Here is a 21952-nt window from a genome sequence, read left to right as displayed (position 1 = left end):
AAATAATATAAAACTAACAGAGAAATAACAGAATAAATTCACAGGAAGGCATCAGCTGTTGCTGGAACTCAGTCATGAATGTAACTGAGGCAGGTTTATTCACTCACTCATTAAAGGAGTAGTTCACCACTTTTCAACCTGTCTTCATATAATAGGTCCTCACTAATGTTCATGATAAAATATCACCATTTTTTTCTACTCAGTCCAAGTCTCCTAGGAGAGCTGTGGGACGTTCAGAATCCATCGTCTTGTGACATCATCATTTTCCAAAAAAAAATTTAATCAATATTTTTGAAAAAACTATTTCGATTTTTATTATCGCGAGAACAATGGCTTCCACTTTAAAATTGCAACTTTTCAGGAATAGAAAGCCTGCAGTTTCTATAAGCTGGATTGGCAATCAATGATGTCACAAGACGATGGGTTTCTGACCTGCCCACAGCCCTCCTCTGAGGAAAAAAAGAAAAAAGCTATTTTTGAGTGAGGACCAATTATATGAACATAGGTTGAAAAGGTGGAGCTCCTCTTTAAATACAAAAGTCACATTTGTCAATGTAACAAGCAATTCCGGACATGCACTTCGAAATAATTCATACAATACGTGAGCACATATCACACAATTGAGATAATTATGTCAACAGTCTGCTTGTAATAAGGTACAGTTGGTACAGTGTATATGAATAATGATCAAATCAATACAAGGCAAAGGACATGAACTGCTTCTTGGTTAATAAGTCTTTATCGTCCTACATTATTCAGCTTTACAGTCTGTTCCAAAGACTATCAGAAAGCGTGGGTGAGGGAAGTCCGATAATCTTAGAGCCAATATGAGTAACACTGAAACGTTTGTTTTTGTTAAACCTGGTCAATAGTTTATTCTATTTTAACCCCTTCAACTTGGCCTCCCTATTTTGGGCATATCATTGTAGGCAAAGCTTTTAAAGAATGTTCTAAAATAGCTACAATAGCTGAAACACAGGGTCACAAAACGTTGCAACTAGACAAGTTGTGACCCTGTAGAATGGAGGTTTTAATATCTGTCGTACAATGAATTATACACAGCTTAAAGGTCACAACTAGGATTTACCAAAACGTAGAAATATTCTGTTACAAGTAAAAGTCAAGTTTTCAAAATGTATCCACAAGTTTCCGCGGGAGTTTACTGGAGACTATCAGGACCAAACTTCCGGGTTTAACAGCAGACATACAAGCTCACGTCGCGTCGCAGATGCAACCCGTTGTGAGCTTGTAAATCGGCGGCGGAACCTCGGTGCAGACGTTTGCGCAATGCACTATGGGGCGTAGGAAACTCGTGGATAAAAATAGCAGATCACAAGCTCAAAACGCACTGCGATGTGATTGTGATTCTGCACTGATCTCAGAAATAGCCCCCTATGGAATCCTCAAGACAGAAATCAGTTCCCAGGACTGAGAACTTTAACCCCTGTGAACAAACAAATTCAGAACTGAGTAGCTAAGCATTAAATGAAAAGGAAACTTTATATGTCTATGCAAAATTAAATTGACCCCTGTTGCCTTTGAGTGTCGTACTATAATAACTAACGTCCAGACATTATTGTTTGCCTTATTTCCATACTTAGAATAAACATAGGCTACAAACATTGTACAAACACTAAAGCTATGAAAACCAGAAGAATCTGTGAAGCATATGGATTTATGGAATTTGCCTAGTCTTCAGGTAGCCTGGCTATTCCCTGAAGTATTTTTCCTTTTTCTTTCTTTATTTTATTTTTTAAGTTGTATTCATATTTTTATAATAGTTTACAGTTTAGGCATTTAGCAGACACTTTTAATCCAAAGCGACTTACAATAAGCAGATAACATCACAATAATAAACAAGATAATATGTCAGAACATCATCAACAATATAACAAATGCAAATGGATATCTATCTAGAAAAAACACAGTATAATCAAACCTAAAGACAAAAAACTAATGCTAACTAGCTTCATGTATGGTCACTGACTTTTCTGTAGTGCTAAGGGTTTAGGTGGAGTCTGAAAAGGTGAGTCTTCAGTCCACGGCGAAAGCTAGCGAGTGAGTCCGTTGTTCTAAGTGCGACAGGGAGTTTATTCCACAACTTGGGGGCCAGGAGGGCAAACTGTCTCGGACGAGTGGATTTTTGCCCTGGAGTTTTCTTTTTTGGAGTTAATAGCCCATTATAGTATTGTTATTTTGTCATTTGTGGTGTTTATATTATGTCTCCCAAAACATTTGTTCATGTTCTTCAGTCATAAAGACACAAACACACATGCACTTTTATGAGATGACTAATTATGTACAGTAATAATATTAGAGAGCCCTTATTTAGAAGATTTGATTTGATTTAATACAACGTAGAGTGACAACAAACCTGTAGAGATCCACAAGTAGGTCTCTGTGTATAGAGCTCTCTCTCTCTGTGTTCTCAGCAGGTGAATAGGTGCTGCGTTTGAGGTAACCAGGTCCGACCCTATGCCTGTCACTCAATCATCCACACATTCCAGTTATAGTGCATTCATTGACCAAATATAAACATAACAGTAAACCAATTGGCTTCTATTCTACATCTATCATTTTCACACTTCGGGATTTAAAAAATAATAATCATCAAGGCAGTTTGTAGGACAAATAATTTGACCCGCTTTTCTTTCTTTTTTTGCACCTGTTAACCTGTGATAAGACAATAAAGCTGAGGTTGAAAGATCACAGTTCAGAGGTTAGAATTCAAAGGCAGCTAGAAGGTTCGATTCCCGCCGGGGGACGCTGTGGGTGCTGGGGGCGAGTTCCTCCCTCCGCGTCATCATCAGCACCCACACCCTAGGTGGGGTTGGCGATAGGGCCTTTCTGTGTGGAGTTTGCATGTTCCCCCTGTGTCTCATAGGGTAGATACCCTCACAAAAACATGCAGTAATCCTGGTCTCTATAATGCCTCCCCCTGGCGGAAAGGAACTGGTTGGAATAACGTGTTCCTTCCACGCGCTACGTCCAAACCGGGGAAATCCCCCCTGTCAGGTGAAAAGAAGGAACTTGGACTCCTCATGCATAGAAGGAAGCATGAGGTCAGTCGGTTGCTCTCCCCAGGCGCGGCAGAGGGCAGAGCCCAGGATTACATAGGCAATTGACATTGGGTGAAAAATGGGTTACAAAATCGTGGGATAAAAATTATATAAAAAAAAAAAGAATTCAAAGGCACAACTGGTCTTTCGTGTATCATCATATCCAACACAGTATCATGTAGCCACGCCCTTGTCTCTGCCTCTGAAGGTGGTCTGTACAGGGGGCAGGTGGTAAATATGTGCTGGGCAGACTGCTCAGGCTCTCCGCACTCGCATGCTGCACTGTCTGCCAAGCCCCACTTCTTCATGGCTGATTTGAGGCGGCCGACTCCAGTGCGCAGGCATCACCAGAAGAAAACAGAGAAAAGATTAAAAAAAAAAGAGAGAAAACATTAATTAACACATCGAGTGCCCGGATGTATGACGTGTGTGTGTTGCTGGTGCCCATGGCAACGCGTCATTCTACTCGTACTGGCGAGAAAAGTAATCCGAGTAAATGTAATCGGAGTATGTCCTGTTTATTTCGCGAAAATCTTTTCTTTCAGTCAGGACCGTTTTTTATCATTTCTAAGCCACATTGTTTGTGTTATGGCAGGTAGAAGAGGCTGCCGTTTTGAAATGAAAGTGATTTAAAAGCTAGATTAGGAGAAAACCACGTTTTTGTGCAGCCGTTAGACAGGAAGTCAACGAGACACACAGCGCGTCCGGATGACGTAATTGCGCGCTGCATGTTGGGAAATGGAGTTTGTTTCATCACCGCGGCAGCCAAGTGCAGTAGCTACAGTACAGTATAGTTTACTGTAAAACGCGTCAAACGCGTCGTGGGCCTCCAGCGACATCAAAGAGATTGGCTTGTAGACACCACGTGGGCACCCGATGTGTTAAAGTCACTGACTTGAAAAGAAACCACTGGGTCACAGTTATTACATGAACGCCTAATCACAACTATTTGAGATATTAAATGGCAATGATTTTTTGCATAGTGGAAATTCCAATCTACAAGCTCAAGTTTGAAAGCTATTAAATGTGTAAGTTATCTCTGTCATATCAGCCATGTGCAACTTTAGTTTACAAAGCCTAAAAGCCATTTAGTTTAGTTTTAGTTTAGTTAAATTTAGTTTTTTTAATTCATAATGTTCCAATGTTCAAGAACAGAAATATCATGAAATCGCTAATAAATCACAATTATTTGAGCAACAATTCAGGGCCCTCCAGATGAGCAGCGGTTGACGCGGGGGCTCCCGCTAGGATCAGCGGCAGCAGCGCCGAGACACAAACACACTCGCTTCAGCGAGTAAAAACGCTGCACGGTATTTCAAAAAAATGAACACCATCCAGCTCTTACCGCCTGTACGCATGCACAAACGAGCACGCTTGCGGGGATTTCACGGGACCGTGCCCGCTTGCCTCACCGCCCCTAAACTTCTCCGCGCGCCCAAAATAGCCGCCCGCCTCTCATTGAGAATTAATTACTAGGACGTGGTGACCACATATCGTCTGGAGGGCACTTTACTCACCAGGTAAAATGTCATAATTGTGACAGCCTTACTACTGGGCTAAATAAATGGTGGAATGATGATACCACCTACCAGTGGTTACCACTAGAAGTGGGTCATTGGATGAATGAAGACTGGAAGACCAGACGCTGGACTGGACTCTACTGGACCAGGAGCCTGGTACTGTAGGATCAAACAATTCTTTTCAGTAATGATTGTTGAAGAAAAGCATATACACATGACCAATGTACACATATTTGTACATTATCTGTCCAAAAGATAACACACAAAACGAGCCAGAGCCCATTTCCATTGTTGTCCTTTGAGTGCAAATGTGTGTGAGTAAACTGAGTGTTGCTGTTCACTAGCTTATGAGTCGGCAATGAACCATGGCAATGAACATGTTTGCCTGACACAGTTTCAAGAGCACTGGACAAAGACATTGTAGGTGGATCAAATGATGGTGTATGAAGAACCTACCAGGTGGTCAGTGGACCCAGGCCCTTGGGGGTAGGGTGTGGTTGCTGCATATGATGAACTCTCAGGAACAGGCGAGGCCTGTAAGATAGAATGGGTACACATTATTGTGTATCATTATTTTATGCTTTAACTATTGAAAAATAGCAGATATACAAGCTCACAGCTCGGCACCGAGTGCCGCGCTGCGAGCTTGTAGATCTGCTATTTTTGAAAAATCGTGAAAATTAGAATTTTGATCCAATTCTATAAGTGTCTTTTGAATCCTTCTAAGGTTTTTTTTATGTTTAAACCTGTGTTTCTATGTCAGCAATCTGGCTAGCCATTGTCAAAGAAAAGGTCCTTTTCACTTAAATGGAGCTCAGTTGGTCTGTTCTTGAGAGACTACTATGTCAGTAGTTCTCAAACCTTTTCATGTGAAGGACCCCCAAAATGATATGTATTTGGCCACGGACCCACATCTTAAAATATTTAGTTCCAGGGACCACCCAGAAGCAAAATCGTTCGCTTTGAAAATACATATATTCCAAGATTTGCACAGATTTTCACGACTTTTTCAAAAATAGCAGATCTACAAGCTCGCAGCACGGCACTCGGTGCCATACTGTGAGCTTGTATATCTGCTATTTTTCAATAGCTAAAGCATTCAATAATTCTAGACCTAAATGGGTTTTAAACAATCCTAATGAATCCGTATAAGTCAGGGAATAAATGAATACTTTGAGGTGGACAGCATGATTATTTATAAAGTGCCAAGTGGTCAGTGGATCACATGATGAAAGCACATACCAGTGGTTGATGGTCAGAGGACCCAGGCTGTTTGGAGGGCAGTGGGGCAGGGTAAGCCTGTCTATGAGCTGAACTGGGATGAGCTGAAGTGGAAGGTTGAGTGGTGTCCTGGAATTGAACCAAGGACGTTGAAATTACGAACATGAAAACACACAGAGCCAATTCCCTTTACGTCCCATTGGCTGGAAGGACAGGAGCCTTTAGGGCTGGGCGATATGACTTCCGATCAATATCACATAAAGTAAACTGACGTCGCAGACAGAACGGCCCATGCAAGGAGATATGCACGTGTGTCGCGTTTGATACCATTTGCACAGGTGTGATTTATTTTACCCGTATTTTCCGGACTATAAGGCGCACTTAAAAGCCTTTAATTTTCTCAAAAAACTACAGTGCGCCTTATAGTCCAGTGCGCCTTATATATGGATCATTCATTGACATTGACATTCCCTTTAGCACAGCTCCATCTGTTGGATGCATAACGCAACGGTAGCGTCTATTATGTGCGCCTTATAGTCCGGAAAATACGGTAATACAGTTGTGAAAATAAGAAGCTGTGAGCTTGTACATTGTCTATTTGTTGTACAACAAAGTATAATACAGTCATCTAGTTAATCAGACAAATCAATTTAGTTGATTATTAAAAGAAGAAAACTCTTTCGTCCCGTTTCTAGAATATTCAATTAACCTACATGAGCAAGATTTAAGGCCCATTCCCACTGGGCCAGATAACAAATAAAAAAATCTCTTTCTCCAGATATTTTTCCATTCAAAGTGGATGGTAGATACAGATAAAAAAAATAGCTGCCACAGATAAAAGTATCTGTGGCAAGATAGATATTCTTTTTATCTGTATCTACCATCCACTTTGAATGGAAAAATATCTGGAGAAAGAGATTTTTTGATCTGTTATCTGGCCCAGTGGGAATGGGCCTTAAGTGGGTAATTGGCTCTAAATATCGGTTTCGATATATTTTGGGGTTAATCTTCATTCTTCTACTTACATTAGTGAAAGATACAGCTTCTGCTGCTGCTACGTCATTGAGAGGAACAGAGTTGTTCTTTCTGCATTTGTTTTTGTGCTTCCTCGCACACAAACAGCAGACCACCAGCACCAATAGCACACCAAAGCCAATGCCAACGCTGACGTAAATGTCATGAGAAGAGTCTGTGAGAACAAGAAGATGTCAATGTTACGAGAGGAATACAATTCATACATTTATCAGACACTCTTATCCAGAGCGACTTAACAATAAGCAAGGTAAACATAATACATCAAATACAGAGAGACGGCGTACCAACCCCAGTAATAATGGTGGTATAAAAGCAGCAACAACACTAGTATATCGCCGTTGTCGGGTGGATCTCCACATTTGTAAGTTCTTTCGCAAATCATACAAGGCCGTCACTCAAAAGTAGTGAAAACAGCAGATCTACAAGCACACAACGCCTCGCACCGCGAGGAGTTGTTTGCTTGTAGATCGTCTGTTTTCACTAGTTTAAATCATTTTTAAAACTAGAAGCTGGGCCGCCCTTCGGGCGGCCCAGCGTCTAGTCGGCGACCTGGCCAACTCGGAACAATGTAAATAGGGAATGAATGCCCCGCCCTTTAATGCAAACCCCATTATACCTGTTTTCATAGGACCCGTTTTGACCATCTGTCTGCCTGTGTCCATTTATGCCCATATATGGAGATATCTGTATCTGTCTGTCTGTCTGTCGGCGTCCATTTTATGTCCATATATGGAGATCACTGCAGTTATAGTTCTGGGTCCATTTTATGCCCATATATGGAGACATGTGTCTATCTGCGTCCATTTTATGCCCATATATGGAGTATCTGTCTGTGCCTCCAACTGTGTTGCAGACACAGTGCCGGTTCCCCCTTTAATGCAAACCTCATTATACCTGTTGTCATAGGACCCGTTTTGAACATCTGTTTGCCTGTGTCCATTTATGCCCATATATGGAGATATCTGTATCTGTCTGTCTGCGTCCATTTTATGCCCATATATGGAGATCTTTGACCATCTGTTTGCCTCTGTCCATTTATGTCCATATATGGAGATATCTGTATCTGTCTGTCTGCAATCCATTTTATGCCCATATATGGGGGCATTCATTTTATGCCCATATATGGAGAACGCGCGTGCCCGTGGGACGAACGGTTCATGCCCATACAGTGCCGGTTCCCCCTTTAATGCAAACCTCATTATACCTGTTGTCATAGGACCCGTTTTGAACATCTGTTTGCCTGTGTCCATTTATGCCCATATATGGAGATATCTGTATCTGTCTGTCTGCGTCCATTTTATGCCCATATATGGAGATCTTTGACCATCTGTTTGCCTCTGTCCATTTATGTCCATATATGGAGATATCTGTATCTGTCTGTCTGCAATCCATTTTATGCCCATATATGGGGGCATTCATTTTATGCCCATATATGGAGAACGCGCGTGCCCGTGGACGAACGGTTCATGCCCATATATGGAGATGGGCGGCCGAGCGTCTAGTCGGCGCCCTGGCCAACTCGGGAACAATGTAAATATGCCCGTGTTGTCATAGGAGTGTGGGGTCATGTGGTGTACGTGATGTCAGAGCCTTTTATGAAGTGATGTCACAATGACATGATTTCCTCCGGAACAGCCTGATGTCAACAATCAGCTCCGCATAAGGAGATTCCGAACGTTTTGCGCCGGTTTCGGAAAACCGCGCGTCGGGTCGGGTCGAGGCTCGGCACTGCACTCCGCGCCGCGACGGGGAACGCGCGTGCCGAATTCTGTTTGCCTCTGTCCATTTATGTCCATATATGGAGATATCTGTATCTGTCTGTCTGCAATCCATTTTATGCCCATATATGGGGGCATTCATTTTATGCCCATATATGGAGAACGCGCGTGCCCGTGGGACGAACGGTTCTCGAGATACGCGGATTACATACAAATACATACACAATCACAGAGATTTTTTGTTGACTCATGTGGCGTACGTGATGTCAGAGCCTTTTATGAAGTGATGTCACAATGAGTCAGAGCTTTCGCCGATTTCCTCCGGAACAGCCTGATGTCAACAATCAACCCCGCATAAGGAGATTCTGAACGTTTCGCGCCGGTTCGGGAAAACCGCGCGTCGGGTCGGGTCGAGACCCGGCACTGCACTCCGTGCCGCGGCGGGGAACACGCGTGCCGAATCTGAAGCCGGTGGGACGAACGGTTCTCGAGATACGCGGGTTACATACACGCAGACAGAGACTTCTCGCATTTATAGATAGATGATAAATTCAAAATGAACGGTTTTGGACGAAAACTGTCACTGGAGTAGCGGGAAAACCACCGTCGCCCCCTGCAATGTTGTGGCCTCGGCTTGGTACCCTAGACATAATTCGGCCCTTGGGGAAAACTAATTGGGGAACCCTGTAGTGCCTCAGTAAACTAGGATCACAGGTAAACCAAGAACCTAAATAACATGGAATAAGATGTGTGGGGGACACGATGTGAGCCACAAACGTAAGCCTTATAGGAAACTTGTAGGAAGAAAAAGTTAAAAGAATAAATAAAGTTGGATTGATATCAGATTGAGTGGATTAAATTAATTGAGTAAAAGTACGAAAGCATTGGCATCAAAATGTAATTAAAATACCAAAAGTAAAAGTACTAAAATATTAGAAAATAGCAGATCTACAAGCTCAAATGGCATCGCAATGTGACGTGTTGTGAGCTTGTTGATCGGCTATTTTCAAAAAAGCCTAGGTATAAAATAGGGCTAAGGTTGTTTATGTATGTTTTACAATATTATAATTTATATCTGCAATGTACAGTAACTAGTAACTAAAGTTTTCAAATAATTGTAGTGGAGTAAAACACAATGTTTGTATCCGAGATACAGCTTGTAGATCGGCTATTTTGGGCAAAGAGGTTTGGTGTGGAGGGGAAAGGGTCAAGTTTAAAGTGTTGACAGTGGTTAAATATCGGAAAACACAAATTGACATCAGTCCAAAATACACTGATGATTGTGCTGTCAAACGATATGGAATCTACATTAAGGTTGTGGGGGCGTCCCTGCTTCATCTTTCTCTCGGCTAAGGGGTCCTTGGACCGAAAACGTTGAAGACCCCTGCTTTACACCACTGCGTGTAGCAACATCACTCGCCTGGTATGTCCAGCTCCACCAGCAGAGCCAGATTTCCCCGCTGGTCTCTGAACTCAAAGTCACCAGCGTCAGACGGCTGGAGGTCCCAGATCCTGACGTGCAGTATTTTGGCAGTGACGGTCCAGTATATTCTACCATCAAACAGCTCCTCCGATTCAGTATGCATCTGGCCGTTCTGCATCATCGGCCTCTCCGCGCCTCCATTAGAATAGCAGGGTAGAAACTGGTCAATAATCATCAATTTCGTGCACTTTGTGAAACGTTTTTGATTTTTGGTATGGTGTTAGGTATGGGTATAAGTTTTTCAAAAACCATCGCAAACAAGTTGGGCTCGCCCCCTAGTGGTCTGTTTGCAATGAATTCAATAGTAGATATGTCAGTATATGGTTGAAACCCCAAATAATTGATAAATGAGATTTTACAATGGATTCTGTTACTATTGGGTATGATAAACAACATACTAAAAGTTTAGGTAAAACTAACTAACGGAAAGGCATAATTTTCAAGATGGCGTCCACGATGGCTGCCGGGAGCTAAAAATGCCTATTTAATGTGTAGAAATTCATATAAAATATGCACTTGGTAACTAGCTTTTACATTTTGACATGGTGTTAGGTATGGGTATAAGGTTTTCAAAAACTATCGCAAACAAGTTGGGCTCGCCCCCTAGTGGTCTACAATATACTGACCTATCTAATATCTGATTAATTGCAAACAGACCACTAGGGGGCGAGCCCAACTTGTTTGCGATGGTTTTTGAAAACCTTATACCCATAACTAACACCATGCCAAAATTCAAAAACTCTTCACCAAGTGCACAAACTTTACCAGTTCCTCTCCAGCTAGAAGGGATGTAGCTCATGTCCAACACTTCGAGGTCCATTTCTACGATGAAGTCAAACTCCTCGCCATTTAATTTGTGGAAATATTGGTGCTGCGCTGTATACGAGACAGAAGAGATTACACATCAGAATACTGATTTCACTGTGGAAAAGAAATTACGTTCCTTAAGCATTCATTTCATACGATTATTTCACATCTTGAAAACAAATTGGTAAAATGTGGAACATTTTTGAAACGACAAACACAAATCTTGTATGGAGGGTCCCTGACACCAATATTTACAGATGGGGGTCCGCAGCCAAACACATTAATTTGGGGGACTTGAGATGAAAATGTTTGAGAACCACTGGTCAATTCATCACGCTGCTAGTGTGAATTAAAGGTTATTGTCTCCACCAGCCGAAGGCAGGGGGAGAGTATGTTTTCGCCCCTGTCTGTCCGTCCGTCCTCCGAGTTTGTTACCAGCTAATCTCCGGCACCGTTGGCCCGGTCGCTGCCAAAATGAGCACACACACTCCCTGAATGCCAATTCAGAACCTCTGCCCCACATTCTTCAAATGGCCCTGTTCTAGCGCCACCATGAGGCCGATGTTTGCAAAACACATTTCTGTACACTACTCCTACAGATTGTGTCCAAAAATCACGCAAATCGGTAGACAGCATCTCTACAGTCATGTGATCGACACGGATCTGTCTGATTGTCCATATTCCATCCTGATTGGCTGATATTGGCTTTCAAAGTTTGTAAGATTGGTCCATTTTGGACAAAATGCCTCAAATCACAAATGCAGAGTGCAATTAACATGAAATCGCGCACACACGTTCCCACTAGGCCCAGGAAGAAATGCCACTTCAAATTTTTGAAATCAGCCTCATGGTGGCGCTATAACAGGCCGATTCGTGGTTTTACCTATAACTCCACCGATCAGTTTCAAAGCGCACTCCCTGGATGCCAATTCAGAACTTCTGCCCCACATTTTTTACATGGGCCTGTTCTAGCGCCACCAGGAGGCCAATTTGTGCAAAACTACCTTTTGGCCAGTACTCCTACAGATTTTGTCCAAAAATCACGCAAATCGGTAGACAGTATCTCTACAGTCATGTGATCGACATGGATCTGTCTGATTGTCCATATTCCGTCCTGATTGGCTGAGATTGGCTTTCAAAGTTTGTAAGATTGGTCCGTTTTGGACAAAATGCTTCAAATTACAAACGCAGAGTGCAATTACCAGTAAGACTCCCTAATCGGGAGATAAGCGACCGTCAGGTCGCAGCGTGATTTTAGGGCAAAATGTGTAGGAGCAGTGTCCAAAAAATGTGTTTGAAAAAAGATATGGGACAGATCCATGTTGATGACATGAGTGTAGACATACTGTGTACCGATTTGCATAATTTTAGGGCAAAATCTGTAGGGGCATTGTCCAAAAATGTGTTTGAAAAAATGTGCCTGATGGTGGCGCTATATGGGACAGATCCATGTTGATGACATGAGTGTAGACATACTGTGTACCGATTTGCGTGATTTTAGGGCAAAATCTGTAGGAGCAGAGTCCAAAAATGTGTTTAAAAAAATGGGCCTGATGGTGGCGCTATATGGGACAGATCCATGTTGATGACATGAGTGTAGACATACTGTGTACCGATTTGCGTGATTTTAGGGCCAAATCTGTAGGAGCAGTGTCCAAAAATGTGTTTGAAAAATTGGGCCTGATGGTGGCGCTATATGGGACAGATTCATGTTGACGGCTCTCTTGGCGCCGTCGAGGCGGGTGTGTGGGTACCGGCCCCGGCTCTCCCGGTCGCTCCTAGCCCGAGTTACGGCATTTTATGTGTGCTGCAGTGGCGGGGGTCCTCCACTAGGGGGCGACCACTTTTGCATCCATTCTGGAGCACCAGGAGTCGGTGGTCCCTGGGAATTCCCCGTGAACAGCCCCGTTGGGGTGGTCATTGGTCATTTTAGCACTTTTTAGCGGCGGCGACAGGGGGTCCCTGGGGGTCCCTGGAGCTCCGGGGGTCCCGGGAGGGGTGGAGGTTGTGGATTGGCAGGCAAGGAGTGTGTGTGCAAAGTTTGGCATGGATTGGGGCAACGGTGGCGGAGATATGAGTTGGGGAAAAGTGTGACGTGACGGACAGACTGACAGACTGACGGACAGACAGCCTGTCGAGGTTTTGGTAGTAACTGCGACCTGACGGTCGCAAAACATGAAATCGCGTTCCCACACGTTCCCACTAGGCCGAGGAAGAAATGCCACTTCAAATTTTTGAAATCAGCCTCATGGTGGCGCTATAACAGGCCAATTCGTGGTTTTACCTATAACTCCACCAATCAGTTTCAAACTTTGTAGAGGCCAAGGAAAAACCCTTTCCTTGCATTTTTCACATCAGCCTTTTATAGCGCCACCAGGAGGCCGACTTATGTAAGACACATTTTTTGGATATTACTCCTTCAGATTTTACCCAAAATTAACACAAATCAGTAAACAGTATCTCTACAGTCATATGATCAGGACGGATCAGTACTGTATTAAATATTCCATCCTGATTGGCTAAGATTTGCCTCCAAACTTTGCAGGATTGATCCATTTCAAACAAAATGCCTCAAATCAAACACAGCGTGCAATTGCAATGAAATTGTGCACGCACATTCGCAAAAGGCCAAGGAAGAAATTACACTACAAAATGTTCAAATCAGCCTCATGGTGGCGCCATGAAAGGTCTAAGATTGGTGAAGAACACATGCCACCCTTTTTACATTGGCCTATTATAGCACCACCAGGACGCGTGGCTGGTGAAGACCTGTGCTCGGAAGAGCACTTCTTCTAGTTTGTTATTGCGCTGGTTCCCACACTTTTTAGCCCATCTTAGATTGTGAATTTTGTGGGATCTTTTGAAATAATTATTAAAAACGAAATCTAGGAAACAAAAAATAAAGCGATGTTCACTCGAAACCAACAAATGGACTCTGAATCCCGACCCAGTGTTTGGTAAACAGTGTGTTATTGAATCCAAACCTTTAACTATCATCTTTCTTTTGTGCGTGCGTTCCTGGTTCTTGCTCCTGAAGGTGTAGTAGCCGTTGTGCTCCTGAGTGAGGCGCTCTATCCTCCATGTCCTCTTGTTGTTCACCAGCCTTCCCATCCCTCCATCCCCAACGGCCTGTGGGTTGCCGGTGCGATTCCACAAGAGCACCGCTGGCTCCTTTGGGTACCAATGTGGGCTGAAATCCAGGCTGTACGCATATGAGAACACTGGGAACTCATAGGTGTCTCCATAATCCTTGTGTATTTCTTCTGCACAATCTAGACACACACACACACACACACACACACACACACACACACACACACACACACACACACACACACACACACACACACACACACACACACACACACACACACACACACACACAGCGGCGGTTAATTGCTCTACGCACACTACGCACCTGCGTAGAGCCCCTGGGCAGAGGGGGCCCCCTGCTGGGCTGATTGATAATTACATTTCAGTCAGCAGCAGGTTCTTTTTTTCTACCTACCTGTCCCGAGCATGAAGCAGTCTCAAGTACTACTACTATTTCCGGTATAATTTCAAAATAAAACGTGTGTTGAATGATCAATAGTATAATTGAAAATAAAAGAGACTCTTGTTTTGAAATGCGCACCGGCACCTTTGAGAGGAAGGAGGAAATAGCTCTCTCAATGTAGCCCATATGGCGACTCTCTCCCCGTGCGTCACAGACAGTGCGTCGACTCAAAACAAAACAGCGTCAGCATGGAGAAGGAATAACAAAGCCAGAGCAGAGGAATATATTATTATTGTGGAAATAGATCGCCGTGGACTAGAATCCAGCTTTGAACAAACGTGAGTAGCAGCTGCAACTTTATGAACATGTCTTTGTTTGTGTATGTCGGACTGCAACGCGTTGATATTAGCGAGTTTCGATGCTATAAACACATGGTTTGCTGTTCTGTAATCACAATACCTGTAGCTTTAAATAGGTATGCAACATGCCCGTGTATGTGAAACATACGCTTGCGTGGACGTGAATGTTTGTCAAAGTGAACTGATAACAGGTTAATATGTAAAACAATAATATATATTATGTGGGAGTGTTGTGGCATGGGCTTTCGTTGTGTTGTTTTGTGCAAAGATGTTGAGTAGCAGCTGCAACTTTATGAAAATTTCTTTGTTTGTGTATGTCGGACTGCAACGTTGATATTAGCGCGAGTTTCAATGCTACAAACACATGGTTTGCAGTTCTGTAACCACAAGACATGTAGCTTTAAATAGGTATGCAACTTGACGTGAATGTTTGTCAAAGTGAACTGATAACAGGTTAATATGTAAAAACAATAATATATATTATGTGGGCTTGTTGTGGCATGGGCTTTTGTTGTGTTGTTTGTGCAAAAATGTAACGTGGTGGTCTTGCAAAATGTAGTAGGTGATTTTATTTCATATTTGTATTCCATCATGATAAATCAGTGATTTGTCATGATGGCATAAAATATGAAATAAAATATGATGACCTATTTGGTTTTCAAACAGTAGTCCGGGATTTCCTGGTGGTTCCCAGCTAAATGATGGAGAGTTGGTAACCAAATGAACCCAAATGCAAATAGTGGTCTGTGGCCCAAATGCTGAGAATGAAAAAGGTTGAAAAGCTCTGCCCTTGATAATTAGCTTGTAGATAAGCATTTTTCATGAGAATGGCTGATATGAGAGACATGATGACATCTTATCTGGCTAATTTGTTGGAATGTAGTTCTTTTTTCCTACCTTTTTCCACTTGACCTTTTTCCACTTGACCAGTTCTACTAGTTGTTGAAAGTTAGTTCTGCTGTAGGTATGTGTGTGCTTTTCTTAAATTAATCAAATAGATACAAAATGATTATGGTTAGGTATTTAAAACCAACCATAATGACAACAGATAGGCTTCCTCTGCCAATCAAGTGTTCAATGTCATGCAGGTGTAGGTGTTCTCTTAATCCTGTTGGTTTGTTTGTTTGTTTGTTGTACTTGACAGCCTGCAGCCATGAAGAGAAGCTACCCTAGTGGAGCTGTTGGAGGGTGGCATTTTTAATTTCCGTGCTTCGCGCTCGCATACTGTGTTTCGCGCAGACCAATTCTTTGCGCGTGCGTATGGGGGGGCCCCTTTTACTACCTTTGTGGGGAGCCCCCAGTTTTTAATAGTTTTTAATAACCGCCCCTGCACACACACACACACACACACACACACCATATTTAACATAATGTAATGTGTCTCATCAGATAGAGACTATTTTCGGCAAAAGGGCTTAAAACTGGCACAGTAAATATTTTATATATATATATTTACTGTATATATATATATATAGGGAGAGAGAGAGAGAATTGACATGCGATTTTCTCTATAGTGCATTTTCCACAGGCCCCACACCACACCACACCGCCTACTTGTATCAGGTTTTCCACTACAAGGAACTGGGTAGAGTGGTGAGAAAGTGGTACTAAACGAGGTACTATTTAGTATCCACTCAAGAGTGGGTCCGGGCTAGGCGAAGCGGTGCCTTAAAAGTGAAGTATATGCGCTGCTGATACTGATTGGTCGGAGAATCTGGCTCACTGGCTGAGCTGTGTGTCTTCATAACAACTTGAGGCAGATTTGAGTTTGCAGTCACGGCTGCAAATCAAATATAAAAGCAACGCCTGTTTGTTTTATAGGCTATATCTGTTTATAAAGAGGTCGATTATAGGCAGAATCTACAGTACATGTACTGTAGCTGCGCTAGTAGCATGTATGCTAGCGCAACTAGCCTCTACATTCTAGCATACTTCTTTGTGTAGTTTGGCCAATAAAGTTATTATTTGACTATGTCCCCCCCGACGTTAGTCGTCGCTATAGTTGTAAAGACTCGATGAAGACCTGTGTCTTAGACCAGTGACCTACTGTAGTGGAAAACCTAACTATAAAATGCGGTGCGGTGCGGTGTCGTGCGGTGTCGTGTAGTGTCGGGCTAAAAACTGGTATGGAAAACTGGCTTATGACTTCAATTAGCCAGTAGCTTTGCCCCTCCCCTAAAAGCTTTTGTCCAATGCTAGCTTAGCAACCGGCAGCTTGCCAAGGCTGTTGCCAAGGCAAACCTTGGCAATCAGGAAGTTATTCTAAGCTAGCATTGGACAAAAGCTTTTTGGGAGGGGCATAGCTACTGGCTAATTAGTTCAGACTGGTTAGTTTTTTTTTCTTCTTATTTTGTAATTTTTTTTTTGTTATTCTGTTAGTTTGACAATAAATTATAATATCCCTGGATTGAAGCGTCCAGTAGTCTCACCTTGGATCATCAGTGTCAGGACATCCGTCAAGACGCCGTCCAGCAGGGCGGAATACACTCCGTCATCTTTCGGCCCCACTTCACGCACAATGAACATCTCATGAGTGAACGCGTAGTGTGGGTCCAACACCTGCAGGGGGACACCACAAACAAATTCATAAATACACACATAGTCAGAGAGGAACATGAACTTGAATTCTGCTACACCTGGTAAGAAGGTGGTCCAGTGGCGTCAGTTCGGAAAAAGCTAAGGTATGGCAACATGACTGGTGTCTTGCACGCACGCGAAGGCGCGCGTGCAAGACACCACGGCAACGTCGTTTTTAAATGTGCTGTATAAATAAAGTTTTGATTGATTGATTGATTTGATGTGGTTGCTGGGGGTGTTCCCAGACATATAGCCCGGGTGAACCACCCCAGGCCGAGGTGGTAAAAGGATAGCCCCTCTGCCCCGTACCTGGGGGAGCGGAGAGAAATGACAAAACGACGGAGAGAGAGAACGTAGGAGGGCTGGCCCCCGAATTCTCCCGCAACGCTTGAAAGCCAATCGTTGCCGATCGGAAATTAATCTGAAAATCAGATATGTTACTCACCACTCCGTTTTGAGATATTTGTATCCTTTGTCTGCCAGGTCGACTTGGAGTGAAGAACATGGTCAATTTGGAGGGATCGATCCACCCCAAGCTGTACCAGCCTGTAGTAGAATCACCCGAATCACATGGTAGTATTGTCTCTCCACATGAGCCTTAGAGACAAGCAACAACACACACACACACACACACACACACACACACACAGAATAAGCTACAAAATGAACATCCATCAATCCATCCATGATCCATCCATCCAAAATAAAAACTAAAACACATGAATTGACCCATACGTAAAATCAGTATGTGTCATTATGCACAAGTCTATCTTACCAGCTACACCACTACACTGCCCATCAACTAGGGTCGGCTGCCAAATGATATAGGCTAAAGTAGGTTTAGTCAGGGACCCACAAGCCCAAAAGCTCAAGCTCATAGGGTTGAACCTGTGATGTCTTGCCGTACTTTTTATTTCAGTTTTATCTAAGGTCCACAGAATGAGAGGTCTGCTCTGCCGGAAACATCTCGAAAGAAAGTTATGGCCATTTGTGTATTCACTGTCCCATTGACTCCACTACACAACTAACAAACTATGGGTTCTTCATGATTCTGAATCCATTGCAAGCATTTGTTTTGCATGAAAAACATTCCTTGGGCTAAATTTCGGCCCCAGAAAACTGTGAAAAGTGGTGAGTCATCAAAAAAAAGTTAATAAAAAATCACACCCAATGTGCCCGCGGTGGTCGTGCTGACATCATGTTCTGATGTCACTGTGATGTCAGGGGAACCACTCTAAACAGAATGGGTTTGCCGCTCTGACATCACGCTTTGGCTTGATATCCCTTTTATGCCCATATATGGAGATCGCTGATGTCATCACGTTTTTGGTATTTGGTAATGCCCATATATGGGCATGTTCTGACATCACATTTTGTTGACTATCATGCAGGGGTCTCCATCCATATATGGGTAACTGGTCCGATATACATCACTGGACAGATGGCCAAGAATTGGCAAGGTCACATGTCGCCCTGAGGCATCTTACTAGTAATAACAAGTAAGACGCCTAAGGGCGAAAAGCGACTTCGCCCGAGATTACCCAGGCATAAAAGGGATTCTATTGTATGGGCATTCCCAGATATGGGTTTATGGGCATTAAAAGGGATTCTGTTAGTGTGGTTGCCCTAACAGGGCATCATCTGGGAATCAGATGTAGAGGGCAGCTCCATATATGGAGATCTAGGTGATGATCCAGTCATCTCCATGTATGGATATCCAGGGTTTGATCTTTGATGAGGTGATGTCACAACAATGTGATGTCACAACAGGTCAGCAGCTATACTCACAGACAAGATGTGCCGGTTTTCATAATTAACTGCGACCCTACGGTTGCAATAATATTAATATGGCCCTCTTCTAGCGCCACCATGAGGCTGATTCTTCCAAAACACATTTTTGGACACTGCTCCTACAGATTTTGCCCTAGAGTCACGCAAAGTGGTTCACAGTATCTCTAAAGTCATGTCATCAACATGGATCTGTCCCATTTTCCATATTCCCTCCTGATTGGCTAACAAAGTTTGTGTATGCGACCTGACGGTCGCTTATCTCCCAATTTAGGGAGTCTTACTGGTATTAATAACTAGAAAAGAACATTTCTAATTAGTGTCAAGTGCATGTGCCTGCTGCTCACTAAGTGTTTGCAGATGTTGTGCTTTTTCTGCTTTTGAAATTGATGTTATCCTAGATAAAGTACTATGTTCTATCCGTCTGTCTTTCAATTTTATATGAGATACGTAAAGTGGTTCCTGTGTAAATAAGCCGTAAGGCTTTCTAGGATCTCCTTTTAGTTGACCTTGTACTAGTGATTTGTGCTGTCATGAAACTGTACTTTTTTCTATTGCAAACTGCTAATAAACTCTTCAATCAATCAATCAATCAATCAAACCTTATGATGTGCTTTCCTCTAAGCACATCCTCAAATAAGAATACATTATAATGAGTTCATTATTAAAGTCGACTCCTGGCTTAATTCCAGGCTGAATGAATGCATCCAGAGACTAGTTATTATTTTTGAAAACTTTTTAACTACCTCATATGACCTCTGCGTCCTCATCTTGCCATGTTGCTTCGTTTACTTACCAGCAAAATAACTCAGGACCACGAGCAATAAATAGAAAAAACGGAACATTGTGGTACTGTACAGACACTGGAGACAAGCCCCACTAACTGACGTTATTACAACTACAAGTTAATTTTACTTTATAAACGAAAAAAACAACCCAGATTTTCTGGCAGGACGTTCTCAGGCAGAAAAACAACAAACCTCCACCCGTAAAGCTCCGCCCAGAGCCGTTCCCCCGATTGGATGGTGCTTGTCATGTGCCGCCTTGCTGTCTTTTGATTGGGTCAGTATGACTGCCTTCAAACTATATGGAATCTATACGAACATGTTGTGGGGGTCCCTGCTTCATCTCTCTCTGTCTCAGCTAAGGGGTCCTTGGCCTGAAAACGTTAAAGACCCCTGCACTAAACGTTGACACTGCGTTGACAACATTGAAGACCCCTGCATTGACCCAGTCAGGCGGATGGGATTTGTTTACACAAAATAAACTTGAAATAAACTACATAGATTGCTTTAATTGAAAATATCTATTTCCCTTATTTATCCTTTTAGAATTATAGTTTTTGATATTTAATAGTTAGAACATGTTTTGGTGCAGTTTATGAAGTCATTATATAGTGTTTTTTAGTCTTGTAGTTGTAAGTGATTGATACAGTATGATATAGGCTAGTGATTTTTGATTGATATTTTGATTGATTGATTGATTGAAGGCTTTATTAGAAGTTTGCATAGGAAAATGTACAGATTCATGACGGTACAGTTCACTGGTACAAGGTCTACTAAAAGGAGATCCATGAAAAGACTAAGCTTATTTCAACAGGAAACCATTTAAGTATCTCATATAACATTGAATGACAGACAAATAGAACACAGTACTATGCAGTAGACATGTAAAGAAAAAAAGAAAGAAAAAGAAAACAGTAGGTCTATACAATCAGTAAGTACAGTATATACAATATATACAAGGAAGGGGCAGGTAACAGTAAGTCTAAACAATCAGTATGTACAGTATATACAAGGAAGGGGCAGGGAGGGTAGGGTTGGGCTAGGTTTTTACCAGTTGTGAACGGCTGCTGCCTGTAAGTGGTTTTTTAGGGCAATTTTAAAGGATGCTAGTGATCCACACTCCTTTATGGCCTTCGGTAAGGCATTCCACATTTTTGTGGTATAGCAGAAGAACGAGTTCGACCCTTTCTTTGAGTTGACTCTGGGTTGAACGTGATCTGTGGCACTGCCTCTGGTGTTGTAATTATGGACATCCTTAACGTTTATAAAGTATTTTGACAGGTACTTGGGTATCATAGTGGTGTAGTGTATCTTGTACACCAGTCCCATTGCAAGTTGCTGTACTCTGTCATCTACTCTGAGCCACCCCACTCTTAACTGGTGAGTAGCGGTGAGGTGAGTCTGATTGGGAAGGTTAAGCAGGACCCTAATTAGTTTATTTTGGGCTGTTTGGAGTTTTTAGGGCTTGTGGGGCGTCACGATACCATACGTGGACTCCATAGTCAAAGAGGGGCTGGATTATTGCACCAGCTATGGTCTTCAGTGTGTTGAAGTTGACCATTGGGGCGATCCTCTGTAGGAAACAAGTTCGTTGGTTGATTTTTTGTATTACTTTTGAAGTCATCTTTTCGCTGGAAAGATTAGCTTCAAGGATACATCCTAAGTAAGAGATTTCGTTTTTTCGTGTTATGACCTTGTCACCCACTTTGATTGTGAAGTTCTCTACCTTTTTGAGGTTATGATTTGATCCAAAGAGGATGGACTCGGTTTTGCCCAGGTGAATTGATGATTGATACTGTATAACCTAGTTGGCTATATTAAGAGCAGTGGTGGAAAGTAACTAAGTACATACATACTCATACTCAAGTACTGTACAATTACCGTAAAAACTGTTACTTTCAGTATTAAGTATATTTAAATGTCAATACTTTTGTACTTTTACTCAAGTACATTTTGAATAACAGACTTTTACTTGTAACAGACTATTTTACTTAAGTAGAAAATGTGAGTAGCCTACTTCCTCCACCACTGGTGTGTAGAGACCTTCAGAATGATACATCAGGGTTTCCCAAAGTGAGTGCTGTGTCACCCTAGGGTGTAAAGT

General features: G+C 42.5%; 1 protein-coding gene across 3 annotated transcripts; it reads right to left on the bottom strand.

Annotated features, from left to right (window-relative positions):
- Window positions 1-118: 118 nt before the first annotated feature.
- LOC308285015 (uncharacterized protein) lies at window positions 119-20030 on the bottom strand. Of its 3 annotated transcripts, XR_013962044.1 has the most exons (12): window positions 19860-20030; window positions 17721-17872; window positions 17128-17257; window positions 13828-14115; window positions 10802-10912; window positions 9974-10171; window positions 6826-6989; window positions 5822-5929; window positions 5036-5113; window positions 4649-4738; window positions 3197-3387; window positions 119-2737 (listed from the first exon to the last, which is right to left on the bottom strand). XR_013962044.1 is itself a non-coding variant. In XM_080725736.1 (11 exons), the coding sequence occupies exons 2-10, from the start codon at window positions 17778-17780 to the stop codon at window positions 4661-4663; spliced, it is 1215 nt and encodes a 404-aa protein (XP_080581862.1). In that variant the 5' UTR covers window positions 17781-17872; window positions 19810-20030; the 3' UTR covers window positions 119-3387; window positions 4649-4660. The 3 variants fall into 3 exon arrangements, 2 of the variants coding, with proteins under 2 accessions (XP_080581862.1, XP_080581861.1); XM_080725736.1 differs by having other exon boundaries at window positions 119-3387; window positions 19810-20030; XM_080725735.1 differs by having other exon boundaries at window positions 119-3387.
- Between the last annotated feature and the right edge of the window lie 1922 nt (window positions 20031-21952).

Source organism: Nannobrachium achirus (genome assembly GCF_963921795.1).
Source record: "Nannobrachium achirus genome assembly, chromosome: 1".
NCBI classification, from domain to species: Eukaryota; Metazoa; Chordata; class Actinopteri; order Myctophiformes; family Myctophidae; genus Nannobrachium; species Nannobrachium achirus.
The sequence above is the reverse complement of the archived record's forward strand: the minus strand, read 5'-3'. Positions and strand labels throughout refer to the sequence as shown.